General features: G+C 45.5%; 1 protein-coding gene across 6 annotated transcripts in view; it reads right to left on the reverse strand.

Moving 5' to 3' along the window:
* Positions 1 to 16,408, reverse strand: part of CAMTA1 (calmodulin binding transcription activator 1) — a 236,006-nt gene that overhangs the window by 142,939 nt on the left and 76,659 nt on the right. For all 6 annotated transcript variants that reach the window (XM_088066393.1, XM_005528324.3, XM_088066392.1 and 3 more), the window contains one exon: positions 10,440 to 10,575. In XM_088066393.1, coding sequence (XP_087922519.1) covers positions 10,440 to 10,575 — 136 coding nt within the window. The remainder of the gene's footprint in view (positions 1 to 10,439; positions 10,576 to 16,408) is intronic.

Consider the following 16,408-nt stretch of genomic DNA (forward strand, 5'->3'; position numbering starts at 1 on the left):
AGGAACCTTACAACTAACGATCTTGTGTTTGGGGGCTTTCCTCCCACCATGGACTTTCAACAACTGTTACACATTTTTCTTTGATTTTGATAATCTAATGTTAAAATCACGACCTATCCCCAATCCACTTCAGATTTTGTTCGTTTAATCAAGAGTTGAGCAATTTCAAAGATGTTTTTACAATTCAAATACTGGGTGGTTGCACGCTGAGCCAATCCTTTGATATCTGTAAAGTTCTCCAATGCCAACCTCACGGTTTTAATCTTCCTGGTATTGCAGGCAATCTAGTTGATCTTACAGACTATTCTGATTAAATGAGCTTTTTTCTCTCACCAGTTCTCACTAAAATCTATAAAATATTTACAAATGTGATACAATGAACTTTATGTTCTTCTTTTGCTTAGAGCAACACTTGCTGCACAGGTGCTGACATTTCTTAATCATCAAAGAAACTAAACCTAAAATTCTTTAAAACTATTTTATTCAATATTCTATTGGGGTTTTCCCCTAACAGCAATCACTGCACAGCTCTCACAGGTTATATATAAGAAGAGTTATTTTTGTGGCTAAAAGACAACAAGAAGTCAATAATCTTTGGCAGACAGCCTTCACTGTTCTGCTAGCACAAGCACATCCAACTGCTGATGAGCCTTAATGTTTCCCTGATATTGTTTTCTGCTATAAAATGGAAGATCTAATCTATGCTGAAGGTCAGTCCCCACCAAAGCCTGCAATCAGTGATAGCCTTCATAAACTCACTGAAATTTCTAATATCGGGCAACATCCTCTGCCCTGTCACAGCAGTGGCTCCATCGATGTGTCCTCTGCCCAGGATGCTGCAGAGCTGGAAACGCCTCCACTTCAGCACCGCTCCTTGTACACAAGGAAAAGTTGATGCATAGATCAAACCAGAGCACGTGGAAGCTGCTGGCACAGGCAGTATAACCCCATACACACCATGAGAAAGGATAAAACCCTGCCCACATTCTGCTAGGGACTCACACTTGCACGTGGGGCAACAGCAGGAGAAAATCCATTCTTTCAGTGATCAATTCTAAATGTACAATGTCTCTTAGAAAAAAATCTTAACTAAAACCTAGACTTCTCACCATACCTTGGAGTCAGGCAATTATGAGGGACTTTTAACAAGCAATTTAGGTAATTAACAAGTCAAATATATAATATGCAAGAAGCAACATCAGTGTGTCGCTGCTCCATGGCATGGTGCTCCTGATTCTGGCCAGTGCTCATGATGGCATCAGTGCCATCTCCTGCCAACACATCACCATCACTCCGTGATGGCTGTAAAGGGTTTTCCATACAAGCCTGAGCTTGGCTCATGTTAGAGCATGTTTGACACCAACATGTATAAAGTATGTTGGGTAATTGCTGCTGGAATTCAGCATGTGCTGTATCTCATCTTGAAGATGCAATTTACTGGCTGTATTCCAGTAAAATAACTTTATGGCTTTCTGTCACGATAAATAACTGTTAATAGCATAATGGAATTAATATTTACTTTGAAGCTATGCTGTCTATTCAAATAAAGTTGCTATATATAGAACCATTCCCATGCTGCTGGGCTTCTAAATGCTGAGAATTGTCACGACAACAGGCAAATATTAAATTCCAGCTCCCTCCAGCCATTAATAGACCTTTAGATTTTGGGTTTCTGATTGAAACCCTTCTGTGTATTTTATACAGCTATGACAGGTCAAGAAGTGTTAATTCAAATGTGGGACAGAGGAGGCAGGAAGGGCTTTTGGGGTCTGGGAGCTCCCTCTGCCTGCTCTAAGAATGGAGACAGTGCAGCATGGTGGGACTGGACCACCAGGCTTGGAGTTAGGGGCAGAAACCTCAGCAACTGTTCACAAGAAAGTTCATGATTTAACACATGAAAATTGATTATGTTCTGGCATTATAAATGTACTTTTTATAATTCCAGAAAGGAGAGATTAAAGAGACTTTGAAGTCTAACCATGTCGCTTCTTCATGGGCATGAAGAGAAGTACACAGAAGGCAGGAACGGAGATGGCATTTCACCTTTTTAAGCTCAAAAACATGCTTCCTTTTAGTAAGAAAATGCTTAAATAAATTGTCTCGGCTATGGTAGGACTTTACACACACAATGGAAACCAGCCTGCAAGGACAACAGTGAGCCTGACCAACAGAAGGACAAGGAAGAGCCAAGCCATTGTTCCCATCATGCATGCTCAGAAGGAAGTTCAGCTGGAAGATTAGGCAGTGCAGCAGTCACAGGCGTTGCAAATCCTCCTCACAGGGCTCCAGCATGCTGGTATCACCTCATCCTGCTTTTATTCAAAATTTCTTCATGGCAACAAGCACACAAAAACTGCAGGCAAAGTGTAACCATCAACAGAAACGCCCACACAGTATCAGAGAGTGTCTGGGGTCAGACAGAAGGCAGAATCTTCACAAACATATTTATAATGCTCTAAGATGCTGCAGTCCTCTGGAGCATGGGGCCTTTTAATGGAAAAATACCACGTATTTGTCATGGCAAGTGCCAAGGAGGCACTCCAGCAGCATGGTGCTGTCCAGTGTGGAATGCAGAGGGAATGCCGTGCTGGGGCTGCAGTGGGTCACTGCTGGCCAGAGCAAAGAGGTGCTGGGGCACGGAGCCCTGCCACCACCACCATCCCCCTGCAGGGGCAGAGACATGCCCCAGCAGCCTTCAGGCTTTGCATTGGGAGATCAGAACCTTTACTGATTGATTTGGGTGCCTGAACTCTTCACCTTAGAAGTGTTCAGAGCTACCATACCTTATTCTGAGAACTCGGCCAAACATGAAACCAAGTGCAGCTGTGCCAAGCGCTGCAGTTAGAGATGGACATCGAGCCCTCCCTGGTGCATGGAGCCGTGTCCAGCTCCTGTCCATGGAGGACGGAGGGCTCCAGCTGCGTGTGGAACATCACAACACTGAGCGGGGGGCAGCAGAGGCTCGGGCTCCGGGCTGTGAAGCCGGCAGCCCCCCGGGACGGCAGCGGGGTCTCTCCCGCACGGAGCTCGCTGCTGATCCCCGGCAGCCACGCGATGGCAGCAGAAATATGGGAACACCGGAGCGGACAAACCATTATCCCACCGCTCCAAGGAAAAGGTATTCTGCAAAGACGGGCTAACTGCTACATGTAAGCAAACGTCTGCGATGGTTTTAGGACAAGCAGACAGTAGAAAAAGTTTTTCTTCCCGAAATACAGTAACTCACACTTCCTGCATTCCTGATATTACCAACAGGGTCACTCGGGCTTCCCTGCTGTAGCACAGACACAGTACAGCTGTCTCCCCCGGCAACTTCAACCTGACCTACAGCAGACACAGCAAGATTCAGAGCACAGCTCCTGCTTCACACTAATTCCTGGGTCAGACCCCGGCTGGGAACCAAGAGAACCCCTTGCTGCTGGCACTGCCAAACCCATCCCTGCTCCCCTCCATCACCCTTCCACTTCACTCCAGGGTACCAGTGGGCAGTTAATACTCTTTATGTCCAAAAAGTGTCCAAACACCATCTAATTAATCCTTATACCTTCCTTATAAAAAAGGGAAGTAAACAACATCCTACAAAGAGGTGGCCATCCAAACGTGCTGGATGTGTCCACACTCTGACATCCCCTCTTGCCAGGTTGTGTGTCTGTGTTGCTTTTTGGGGACACCACCAGATTGTGTTTAGGAATTCCAGCACCTTCAAACCTTCAAACAAGACTCTGCTCTCCCTGCTCCCCCTCCCCATGCTTGGCAAGCAATATCCCACTTTCCAACAAGAGCTCAGGAAATTAAAATGTTTAATGCACCCCTGACGCACACAGAATTAGCAGCAATACAGCAAACGAGGTTTGCCTTCCTGCCCAACACACAGTGAAACAGATAAATAAAGAGAAGCTCACTAAAAGCCAGGCAGGGAAGGCAGAGCCACCGAGGTTCCTTGCTTCCCGCGGAAGCCCTTATCTCCGTCACAGCCCACAATGCAATTACAAGATTACAAGACACATGCTGCTCCAGCATCTGGATCCTCCGTGCAAACACAGGGATCCCTACAGAACCAGGAAACCTCTTCATCTTGTGAGGAACAGCACGGATTCTCCTCGCAGCACGGCTCCCACTGACCCCTCTCCAGGCACCACCTCCAGGGACAGACATCGTCTGGAGTTCGTATTTGTGCACACAGGCACAGAAAGAAACTGTGTGATCAAAAAGGTAAATTCTGACCACTGACTCTGGTCCAAAAAGCATTGATGTTTATTTTATTTTGCTGTAAACTGTCTCATCTACATTGTAAACCCAGGGATAAAGTCTGTACTGGTACCCCTCCATTCCCATCCCAGTCCCCAGCACGTTAAACCCAGACCACAGAGCCAGCAATCCAATCTCCATATATTTTATTCTCAATATATTTCATTTCTGGCCACCGATCTTTAGATCTCCTATTGGATTTTGTTTTCATAAATGGATTTTCCCACAGAGCTGGCAGAAAATAGATTTAATTTTGAATTTCTCTAAACTGAAATAGTCAATATAAATGTCAATGTGTGTTTGTGCCATGCAGCCAGTGAGGCGACACAAGCCTCACATTTCAGAGGGGTGTGGGGCCTGCCAGTGTGTTTTGTGTCTGTATACTTGTTCTAATGCTTTTTTCATAAGGATGACTAAAAGTGTATATATATTTATTAAAATTTTTGTTTTGCTGTTTTGTTTCGGGGGTGCAAAAAGCAGTATGATGTCTAACACTGCTTTTCAGGCAAGTCAAGAGGCAAGATTCCCTGTCAGCAGAAGATTCTGCAAACTGACATCCCCACAGACCCATCACAGAATGGTCTGGATTGGAAGGGACCTCAAGGACATCCTACCAGGGACAGGGACACTTCCACTACTGCAGGTCCCCTGTTCCCTCTCTTTCCCCAGCACAGGGTGTAGCTGCAGCATCAATTACTCAACAATTCCAATCTAGCCTAATGTTAATGTCATTAGTCCGCAGAGATCCTTTTGGAATCATTTACATTGAAACTATCTTTTAACATCCTAAATGAAAAATGCTCAGACTTCAGTGAATGGGATTTGAATTACAACCCTACCACATGTGGCTCAGCTTTATTCAGGCTATTTATTAAACAGGGGAAAAACAGTGATGCAGTCAATTACAGAGCAATTACCTGAGCACTGCTGCAAACCTGTTGCCTTGCACTGCAGGGACGGTGCTTGCCCTTGAATTGGGCAGAACTTGCTACAGGGCACATGCCAGGCAGAGCATCCCCCAAGGCCCTGATCTCAGCTGAACCTTCATTCTGAGACACACAGATACAAGGAAAACTTTTGCTGATGAAGTTAAATAAGCCACAACAATTAAAGGATTAGGAATGTTATGGGTCTTGTGAAGAATAAAATCTTCTGGACATGTACAGGGCATTAGGAAAAGAAGCCAAAACTCAAGAGAATTTGCTTTGACTTTATGTTACTGCAGGAGAATACATCAGGACCCTGATATACAAAAGGATTATTGATATGTATGTTCCCTTCTGAAGAGACTCCCAGGAGATCCATTCCGGATTTAACAATAATCCATACTCCCCTTCAGAAATGGCAAAACAATGCTCCCATTTCCCAGGACTGCCTCCAACACAGGAATCATTAAGATGCCATCACACCCTGCATTCCAGGTGCTGTAAACACCAGCTGGAATAGGAATAAATCCCAACCACAGCTCATGAGCAGTCAACACCTCCACATTTCTGCAGCAGCATCTGCCTGTGGTGCCCTCTGTGGAGACGTGCACACTGCAAAGGTGAGTGTGCCACAGCAAAGGTGCGTGGGCCACAACAAAAGTGAGGAGATGCTGTTGGACTCCATGGTCTCTAATGAGCTACAGGGGATTAAGGGAGAGGCTGGTTATAAAGGGGATCAGTCAAATCTCAGGAGAGGCATCAGGACAATGCTATTTGCAACAATGATGAAGAACAGAAAAGTGCCCCTCCTTGTGAGCAGTTTCTCCCTTGCTCAGGGCCGCTTGTTTGTGTCAGTGTATGTATACATGTGTGTCATATTTCCAGAAAGCCTCTCACATTAAACTCTCCTTTCTCATCCAAAGCCATTCCACAGTATTTCTCTGGAATGCATTAAGCAGACTGACTGAACAATGTGATCCTAATTAGTTTGCAAACTACACAGCTCACCTCTGAGGGTGAGCAAAGCCCGTGTAAATTAAAGCGAATTGGAGTGAATTGGCTCAGGCTGCCCGAGGAATCACTCTCCAGATTAGGGCTGCTCCACAGTGCCACCTCCAAGGCTGCTCCCACCCTCCCGTGACAACCGAGTAGATTTCAACCACGATAGCAGGGAATGGAGAGATGTAAAACCACTTTGCAGTTCAATATTCCATGGTGGGCTCTTTTGTACAATGCAGAGAAGCCCGTTTGGTCATTTTCCAAAAGCACAAGTCTGGTCCTTCGCAGCTGCCCCTGGCCCCAGGCTGCAGAGGCCACTGATGCCATCCCCACCCCGGTGAGCCAGGGTGGGCACAGGGACGCTGCAAAAACCCAAATGCTATGGAAACCCATGTGAAGTTTTGATGGTGATGTCCCAGGGTTTATGCAGTAATTGAATAATCTAAAATTTTCATTCCTGTCCTCATGGACTAATCTGCAATAGTGTTAAGGGACTGTTATGATATTAATTAAATACAAGTCCTGCATACAAAATTGATACTTCGCATCTCCACCTCCACAAGGGAGTTTCTCTCTTAATAAGACTGAAATCAAGTTTTACTTTTTTGTTGGGTTTTTTTTGTGGTTGTTTTTTTGTTGTTTTTTTTAAGGAATTCATAAAGATTATTGAATTGCACCAAGGAAACAAACACCCAATCTACAAGAGACCAAGATGTTTCAAATACAGAAGCTCTGGTTCCTGGAGTGGGACTAGGGGCACAGCTCTGCCCCAGCCTTGGGACAGCCCTTCTCCATAACCACTTCTCAGGCACTGAGGTTTGGAGAGATTAAAATATCCTCAACACAGGATAAAGAGCAGCAGGATCAACACAGATGATTCCAAAACGCAGATGACAAGAGGGAAATTCACTACAAAAACATGACCTCGTTTTAATTTTAGCAGCAGTTTACTACGAATTCACGTGAAGGCGCAGTTACACTCTCCTGGAAAAGTTCACACACAAGAAAAGGCAGAAATGCATCCGCTGAGCCAGGCACCTCCGATGCGGAGCAGCACCATCCGGAATCACAGCAAAGCTATTCCAACACTCCCCTTACTATTATTTATTAGTTAAAATTTTTAATTATGTGAATTGATTAGGAACACATCACCAGGGATCCTAATTAATTAGAATTTTAAAAAGGATCACAGACCGGAGATTCCACAAAGAATTGCACAAAGAGGTGCATTAAGGAAAAGGCCAAATTAACTTCTCCTTTCTGGTTTATCCAGCCTTTTCTAACAGGACTGTGATCAGATTAACCAAGTAATACCCAAACCCTTCCTGCACAGCAATGCTAACCAAGGCAGCAGCTTGAGGATTTCAGGCCGTTTTCATTTAACATCCACTTGGTTAAGTAGTTTATTCCTCCTAATCCATATATATTTAAATGAGTGCATTACTAGTCAAATTAGTTTATTCCTTATTTCTGTCCCAAATTTGCTTTAGCTGCCTCACTCATGCTCACCAAATCCTTCTATGTGGTTCTGATAGACATTGACATCCCTCAGGATCTGATGTAGACTTTTTGTTTCAAAATGTGTTTTTTTTATTTACCCAAAACTTGGAAAGACGAAGGAGCCATCACACTGACAACATTTGGGAAGGAATTAATGATTAAATCTTCTACTACAAATCCCTGTTCAGAACTGGCTGGTCAGTAGCTTCACAGGCCAGCATGTTCCTCCTCCCTGCCTCCAAGCTGCCATTTCCAGAGCAATGTTTGGATGCTGTTGATGCTCTTGGCTGTCGGCTCTGCAAGTACTTTTCCATCAGTGTGACAATGATCCCTATTTATCTTCTGGCTGCAAGAGTCGCTGAGATGATCTGGCAGTGCCACAAGGCAGACAGTTATTTCATGCCCTGTTAAACCCTAATGCGGCTAACTACGGTATCACTCCAAATTTGAAAAAAGCCTTTTTTTGTTATTTTAAATCTGCTGCCTACGTGTCCAAGTTGAGAACATTGTTTCCTTTCAGAATGGTATCAGAATCCTAAACCCAAAATGCTGTCTGTGAAGTACCATGGTGTACTGATTGAGTAATTAACGAATAAGGTTAAAACTACATCATTCTGCCCAAGAAACACCTGGAAGTCAAGAAAACAGACTTCTGCATAGTTCAGAACAGAGACTGACAGTGACCACCCAGGTGCTGCCTGTGCATGAGAGGGTGCAAGTACCTCCTTGAAGAAAGAAAATCAGGTACTAAAGGGCTCTCAAGTTGGAGAAGGATTTAGGAATGAATGGCTAAACCCTGGTACATCCAAATCGCAAAGCAAATAGTTTAACACTTATTTTCCTGAGTGGTGATTGTGATCAGCCACAAGGAGAAATCCTGAAAGCTGTGCTTCCTCCAGCTTCCACAATGTGCCCATCTGTGTTTGTTACTTTCCAGGAGACACACTTCACTAAAAACAGAAATTAATGGGTTCAGTGCAGGGCTCTTTAAGCTAAACAATGATCATCACCACATCCACGCAGTTGGGCCCTAAAGGGCTGGAGAGCTCTAGCTTTGGAATAACCCCAAGAAAGTCCCATTTATTTTCTTGTGTGCTCATGTGGCAGCCAAAGGTCATCAACAATCTTTTGCTTCAGGTAAAGGGACAGCACAGGGTCTGGTGTTCTGCATCGTGAAAAGTTTACAGAAGTTAATTAAATCCCACTCTGCAAACCCGAAACAAAACAAGGCACCATTTCTGTGATGACGACTTTTTTTTTTTTGGTGCTTGTCATAATAAAACATTGTTATTGGATGTAAAAATTATGGAACAAAGTTATGCCTCTCTGGTGTAATATAATGCAATACATTTAATACTATTTTAAACCCCAAAACCTCATTAGAGCAGACAGAATGTAAGAATGACAAATGGGCTAGGAGGAAGCTGGAGCACGAGATGAATTCTGGGCACTCATCCCCTTCCCGTTGCTGGCACTGACTTGGGGGATGCCGGGGGATTGTCAACCACCAGCAGCACCTGGGGAGCACAGGGTGCCCGTACCCCAACAGGAGCAAAGCGTCTGCCAAGGCAGGCCTGGGGGTGAAACTGGAAAGCTCAGCTTAGCCCAAAGTGCAGCCTGGCAGCTGCCAGACAGGCCTGGAGACACAGGTGAAACTCTGCCTGTCATGGACAGCCCAATCACCCCAACCCCGGCCAGGCTCACAGCCTGTCAGCTGAAAAATCAACCCAGCCTACACACACGTGCACACACACATACCCACACAGACACAGACAGACAGACAGACACACACACACCCACACACACCCTCACCTCCTTGGCCAAAATGACACAGCTGAACACTGCAATTACACATTGTTGCAGCCTTGGACCACTTTGGCCCCAAGTCTGGTATCCAGTGTTGGGAATACAGCCCTGCTGCCTTAGGAATGATCTGGGCACAGCTCTGAGGGTAGGCTTCTGCTACCAGAACAAGTAATTGCAATTTAATAAATACAAAACTTGGATAAATGCACTTGTTATCCACACCTGTGTAAACCTTTAACATTAGAAGTGACCAGAGTGATCAAAATGGCTCTCTCCTCATGCAGATGTTAAGAAAGAGAAGTGCTGTCAAACAATGATATATTTTAGAACAAACAGGCTTATTCCAGAAATAATGCCTCAGGTGAAATCACTTGCATGAATGTCTGAGTGGCTGAACACCATCAGCAAAGCAAAGGTTCTCTCAAAACACATGTAGATTCTGGGCCAAATTTGACAGAAATTCTACCCCTGCATACTGCAAGACCAACACTCCATCAGCACACAGAAATTACAGCAACTGCTACCAAAACCTGGCCGAGATTTGTGAGAATCAAATCGGACCCATTCCAGCTGCCATGGTTACAGAGCAGCCCACCCTGAGGTGTCGGGATGCCCTTGGGCAGTGCCTGTTACAAAACCCACGGAGGCCACCAGGAGATGCCCAGTGTGGTGACAGTGCAGTCACACAGCCCAGCCAGCAGGCACACAGGCCGATGCTGAAGCTGTACTCACAGTTTGCTCAAAGGAGTGATAAAGAACAAGTGTATTTGCTGGGGGTAGGGCGAGTTGTGGTTTAACCCCCGCCAGCAACTATGACTCAGGACATGGGGAGCAGGTGGAATTCAGCAAACAGGAGTATTTTTCTGAAGGTGAGGACAGCCTTTGTTGGGTTGAGGTGTCTTAGGGAGCCATCACCTCCCGGCCCAGCACAGCCCACAGCCACCCCCACCACGCTCCTACCTCCACTCCTTGCACCTTCAGTTTCATGTGATCCTCTCTGGTGGTCTTCCCGTCTTTCCTTTTTTTCCAGCAATATCCATCTTTCCTGTATTTCACTTTCTTTCTGTTGTACAGGATCATAGAACCATTCTGTGGTCTAAAAGCAAGAAACAGGTTTGGGTTACATAAACCAACAAAACCAGACTGAAAGTATTTGTGGAACAAAGTCCCACAAACCAGCTAAAGCTCCACAGAACAGCAACAGCCAGGATTTGGTGTCAAATAAATGCTCCCCTTTTGCTGCTGTTACCAGGCTGAAGTGATGTCTGCGATCTGCAAACTGTTCCATGAGGACCTTGTACCTAATGCAGGAAGTGACAGTCATAGCTTAAAGAAAAAAAAAAGGAAGTCTGATAAAATAGCCAACATTTTTACTGGATGTATTTTGACTGCTACATGCTGAAAATTAGAAGGAAAGAAAATTTAGGAGAAAAAAGGATTGTTGTTATTTAATTACAGTTTCTTTCTCTTGCTAACACGTCAGCAGAATGAGATTCCGACCACCTCTAAGGCTGCACCAGGACATGGATGTTTGCTTAAAATGACAATAAACAAGCAAAAAAGAAGGGAAGGATAAAAGCACAAGCTTATACATTGGTTTCACTGTTCTGCTTAGATCAGTGCTAGACAGGGAGTAACCTTCTCCCTTCTGAGCACCTTCTCAACTTCAAAGACACAGGAAAACTTTTACCACTTAAAAACTAAGACAGCAATTTGAAATGTCCTTAAAAGCACGGTGATGCCCAGCACACAGGAGCCAGTGTAACTTGGGTGTAGAGAGAGATCTTGCTGTTTGATTAGCAGAATCACAAGCGAGGCAAGTCTGTTGTAACTGAGAAATAACAAATACCCTCCAAGCAGGGAGGCAGTGAGCGTTTTTTCCACATACACACAAATATTTTTTCCTTGTGGCCAGAAACCCAAGCCCCATCCTCCCAAACTACACCTCCTCCTATCACCCAGGTCCCAGCAGCCTGGACCCAAGGGCTCGGGGAGGCTGCTCCTCCTCTCTTCCTCCTACGCATCACCCTGAAAATAAACACTCGGGTGTCAGCACAGCCACGGGATCTGTTTGACAGCACTGTAGATAGTGCATTCATTCAGTGGAGGTATTGTGTATCTCATTTCAATGTTTATTCTATAACTCCCAGTCACCACACATGTCAGCTCAAACCCTTCTCACAACACCAGAGAACCCCCAGGCCCGGTCGGGCTGTGTCCCACGTCCCCTGCGTGGTCAGGGCAGGCGATGAAAAGGCAGCGTGAGCTGATCTCCTGCCCGGTGCCTCTGCGCTTCACAAAACACGTGCTCAGAGGAGCTGCAGGCTTCTGATGCCAGGGAAATCCTGCTTCCCTCGCCCCCAGCGCCTCGTGGGCACAGGCAGGGCACAGCCGAGCCCTGCAGCCTCGCTGCTGCTCCGCAGGGCTGCAACCGGCTTTGTTGCTCCATTTCTGCAATGAAAAAGGAACGCAGTGAGAGGGCACTGGCAAAGCAGTTAACGAGATTTATAGAAAATAGAGCCCAATGAAACAAAATCTCTTAAGGATCTCTGGAGCAGCTTTCGATTTTGATAAGAGTATATCGAGCTGCTTTAAGGCTCACAGAAAGCAGCTGGTTTTTAAAGATAACTCCATGAGATGAAACACAATTTTAACCTGATGTACACTGCTGCTGTATTTCACCTGCTGTAAGGAAGAAGAGAGGAAAGCTCTGCCCTGCTCATCCCTCAGCATTCAGACAAGTGATGTGTGGGCAGACGCAGCAGGCCAGGCCTGCCGGGGGTTCCCAGGGCATGTGACAGATGCGACTCCAGCCCAAATCTCTGGGGGTTTTGCCACTCAGCCTGAATTTGGGGATTTCCTTTTTCCCTTTACAGATGAGAGGGACAAAGTCACAAGCCTGAGCGCAGGCTGCAATTCTCGATCGGCTCTGGATTTCCTCTCCTTTACGAGCCTGTGGCATTTAAAAGCTGCCTAAATCTCTATTTTGGTTTCTTGCCTGTGGCCTGAGGGAAGGAGGAGGAAGGACAGGAGGAGTAATTGCAAAGCAGAAAGCCTTTTGTCTCAAGTATTGATGAGATCTGGGATGCTTTCCTCCTTCTCACCCTCCTATCCACTGCCAAGGCTCCCACAAATTGCCACAACAGCCTAAGAGCTAATTTTGCCCAAATTGTTCCTGCTACAGCCAGGAAGGAGATCCTAAATTCTCTCTTCCAACTTATTTGTAATGTGAACAATCATCCCCCTGCAGCTGATGGGTCTGGGAACCTGCTGGTTGCTTGGGGTGAGTGACCCAGGGCTTGTGACAGTGCTCAGGGCCACTGGATAAACCAGAGTTTCCCTCAGTAAGACATGGACAGGGAGGAACAGAGGAAATGGGATTTCCAGGGAAGATTTTCCAGAGATGTCATTTTGGATTTGACACCCAACTCAGCTGTGCATACTGACTTCTGGCACTAAGTCCTGCTCTGAGTGGGTTTTGTTTCTTTTGGAAACCCCTCACCTGGGTCATAGGAATCTAAACCTACTTGTTAACGGGAATCAGATGCAAAGAGGGAATAAATAGAAAGTAAGTTAAGGATATTTTGGTCAACTGATGCTTCATATCTGCCTCTCCATTAGTGCTCAAATTTAGGTCCCTCTGGCCTGAAGGACAGAGATTTCCCCCTAATCACATTATTGCAATATTAAAAATGCTGTTCAGTTTAACCAGTTCCCTCTAAATTGTCACATCGAGATGTGGTAAATGTCAGACATATCAGTTAATGAAAACTACATTTTACTGCCTCAGGAGCTGGGGGTGCCAAAAGGGAATTGCAAATACTGCAAATCCAAAAGAGTCTCTTTTTCAAGATAACAGAGCAAGATCAGCCAGAACTATTCCTTGAGAAGGTCCATGGCTCTAAGAGTTATTTTTTTTTTATTATATAATCTGCATTTATTCCAGTTCCAATCCAAGAAGGATATTTAAAGGACGAATATGGATGTTTAATACAGCTTCCATAAAGCAGAGGTACCACACACCAGACCCTTCCTGTACCTCAGCAGTGCACAAGCAGAAGCTGCCCCCACTGCCTGTGTGACAAGCCCCTTCCATCCCTACCCCCATCACCCTGAGAAATGGCTCCTGCAAACAGCCTGGATGATGCTATTTTCCACCTGCATGATATTTTCTCTGGCTATGAAGTTATCATGGAGCCAAGGGACAACAGGAGGGGACTATCTTCCATCTTCTGCATCTATGCATGATAATAATGAGAAATTAACTTCTGCTTTCCCAAAGGAGCAACCTACTGATGCAGAAACTGGCGGGGAAAAGCTGGAGTCCTGAAGAAAGCCATGAAAATAGACAGCTTTTCAAGAAAATATTGCACCAAATCTGTGTCCTTGTTTCCTTAAGAATGCAAAGAAGACCAAGTCCTTGAACCTGTCTTCATCCAGGGCAATTTGGGAATGGGGAGAAGTGCCAAGAGTGAGTGTGACAAGGTACCTCCCACTCAGCTAATGCCCTGCCATGCAGCACAGCAGGCAGAGCTCTGGGGCTAGCAAACACTGCAGGTGATGAACTCCCAGTAACCATCTATCTCCTTCTCCTCTGCACTGTGTGCAGCTGTGCAGCCCTCGCACTGCAGCACTGATGGACAGGAACTGTCAGTCAGGAGCGCTTCCTGCCTGACATCAGGCTCTCAGGAACACCTCATCTCTTATTTCTTGTTTCTGCCCAAGAAAAATATCTGATGACCGAAGTTATTTCTCCCCTGAGGAATGCTGCTCTTCAAGTCTTCATTTACCTTGACACTTCCCCCACTGCACCTGTGGCTTATCAGAAGATTAAAGCCCAAATGGAAAACTGAAGGAGGAATCTCAAGCAGTTGCAGCCCTTGACATCTCACCCACCCTTGGCCATGCAGATAGCTGGACACTCACTCACTGTTGGTTTAGAAGGTCACCCAGACACATTAAGGATGGAGGCACCCAAGGCCAAGGCAGAGCCATAACCCCTGTCTCAAGGGCATCACCCCACCAGTCCAGCGACACACCTGGAGGATGCTGTAACAGGTACGTCTCTTCTATATTGACAGAAAGCTTTAAAATTATATTTACATGGGCAAATGTTTTCAAGACTGTGGAGACTTTGTCCCTCACAGCTGTAACAGTGGCAGATCACACAAAAATTTGTTTGATACACACATTTTTCCCCCCTCCTAAATAAATGCTTGGCTTTGACCCTCAGGCAATGATTCACACTTGCCCTGAAAGAAAAGAAACTCCAGCATGTGCCCAGCCTGCACCAATGAGACCAAAAACCAAAGAAAAGCCCCTCAAGAACTCAATGTAGATGTTCAGACTTCACCATAACTGCTGGAAAGCCATATCATCTGCTGGGGAGAGGCTGCTGCCATTATAACTCCACTCTCCTCACTGCAAGCTGGGATTATTGGCACAGCAACTGAAGGAATCACAGATTATGTGTTTGAAATTTGTCTGATCTCTGAACTCTGCAGGGATGAAATAAAGACTTCAGAAGAGTCTTCTTATCCATGTAGTAGGAGGTATAAATCACAAGGAAATGTAAATATTCTGCAAGTTTTTGTATCTAGAATTAAACGTCATTTGCATTTAAGATGTAAGCAAACTTCCTTCTTATCTACAATATTTAAGAAGTTAAAAGTCTAAAGTCACAGACTTAGCAATTTTATCCAGAATTGCGGTTAACGCAATGGCTAATCCCATCAAGGGGGCATTAATTGGTGTCTAGATGCTCCTTCTCATAGCAGCAGTAGGCCATAAAACTTAATCCTTACCTCCTCTTTCCAGCATGTAGCCTCCATGTTCATCAATAAAAGTAATGTGATTCATTAAGTATGGGAGTAATTACCTGCAGCTCCAACAAACAGGACTGAACGAGCCATGCCAGTGCCAAGTTGGCTTTTGTGCCGTCTCACAGAACTGCCAGGGGCTGCCAAGGAAAGCCCTTCTGCAAGATCAGGATAAATGCTGATGGCTGCAACACAAGCTGCAGACCACTACACAGCTGCTGGGCATCTTCTCCTTGGTGTGGGCTTGGATACCCATCACCAGTCCTACCCCAAAAGCAGCTCCTTGGTGCTATTTAAGGAGTGATCAGGATGCTGGTGCCACAAAAACACAATGTGAAGACACTCTGTTTGCATGATGCATGGAAACAGAAGTTAATCCCTGGAACATCTGGGGCTCTGCTGACAGAGGCAGGAGCTGACTGTCCTCCCAGCAGTGATGTCCCTGCAGCACAGCACAGGCAGGTGCCAAGCACAGCAGCTTCAGCTGCAAGTGATGGGGAGGCAGAACCTTGCCTGTGTCCCCGTGGTGTCCCTGTCAGGCTGCAGAGGCCAAGAGCAATGGGGCAGCTCCAGGCACCTCGGTACAACAGCTCTGACCAGCGCCACTCCTTCTGTGCTAAGACTTGTACTCACAAACGTGTCAGAAATGAATGTCTTTGCTCTGTGTCCTTGCTCTTGACTACAAAACAGGTAACAGGGCTACCAGCACTAGTAAGAGTGATACAACTAACAACAGGATCTGATTTATCAGTAGCCATTTACTCTGCTGCCATTTATGTTTAAGTGCATTGCAGCTGGCCCCAAAGTGTAAACTCCATGGAAGACTCACACAGCACCTCTGCCTATCATGGCTACTCAGCCTGATGAATTCCACCATTACAATCTTCTTTGTAGAGCCAATTAAAAAAAAAAAGCAAACAAAAAAAACCAACACCAAAAAACAGGTTAAAAACCAAGTAGATATGTTATTGGTAAGCACAACCAGGTGGGTGAGCTCTGCTCTCCCAGTGACACTCAGTTCAGCAGTTTGTCTGGACCTCCCTAGGCAGGAAGATCCTTCCAGAGACAGCTGTCCCAAAGCTGCATGTTTAGTTCAAGCAGTTAACAACA

The sequence above is a fragment of the Pseudopodoces humilis genome, chromosome 24, assembly GCF_049639895.1.
Source record: "Pseudopodoces humilis isolate 2021_Gansu_Grassland_sample_001 chromosome 24, ASM4963989v1, whole genome shotgun sequence".
In the NCBI taxonomy this organism is placed as follows: Eukaryota; Metazoa; Chordata; class Aves; order Passeriformes; family Paridae; genus Pseudopodoces; species Pseudopodoces humilis.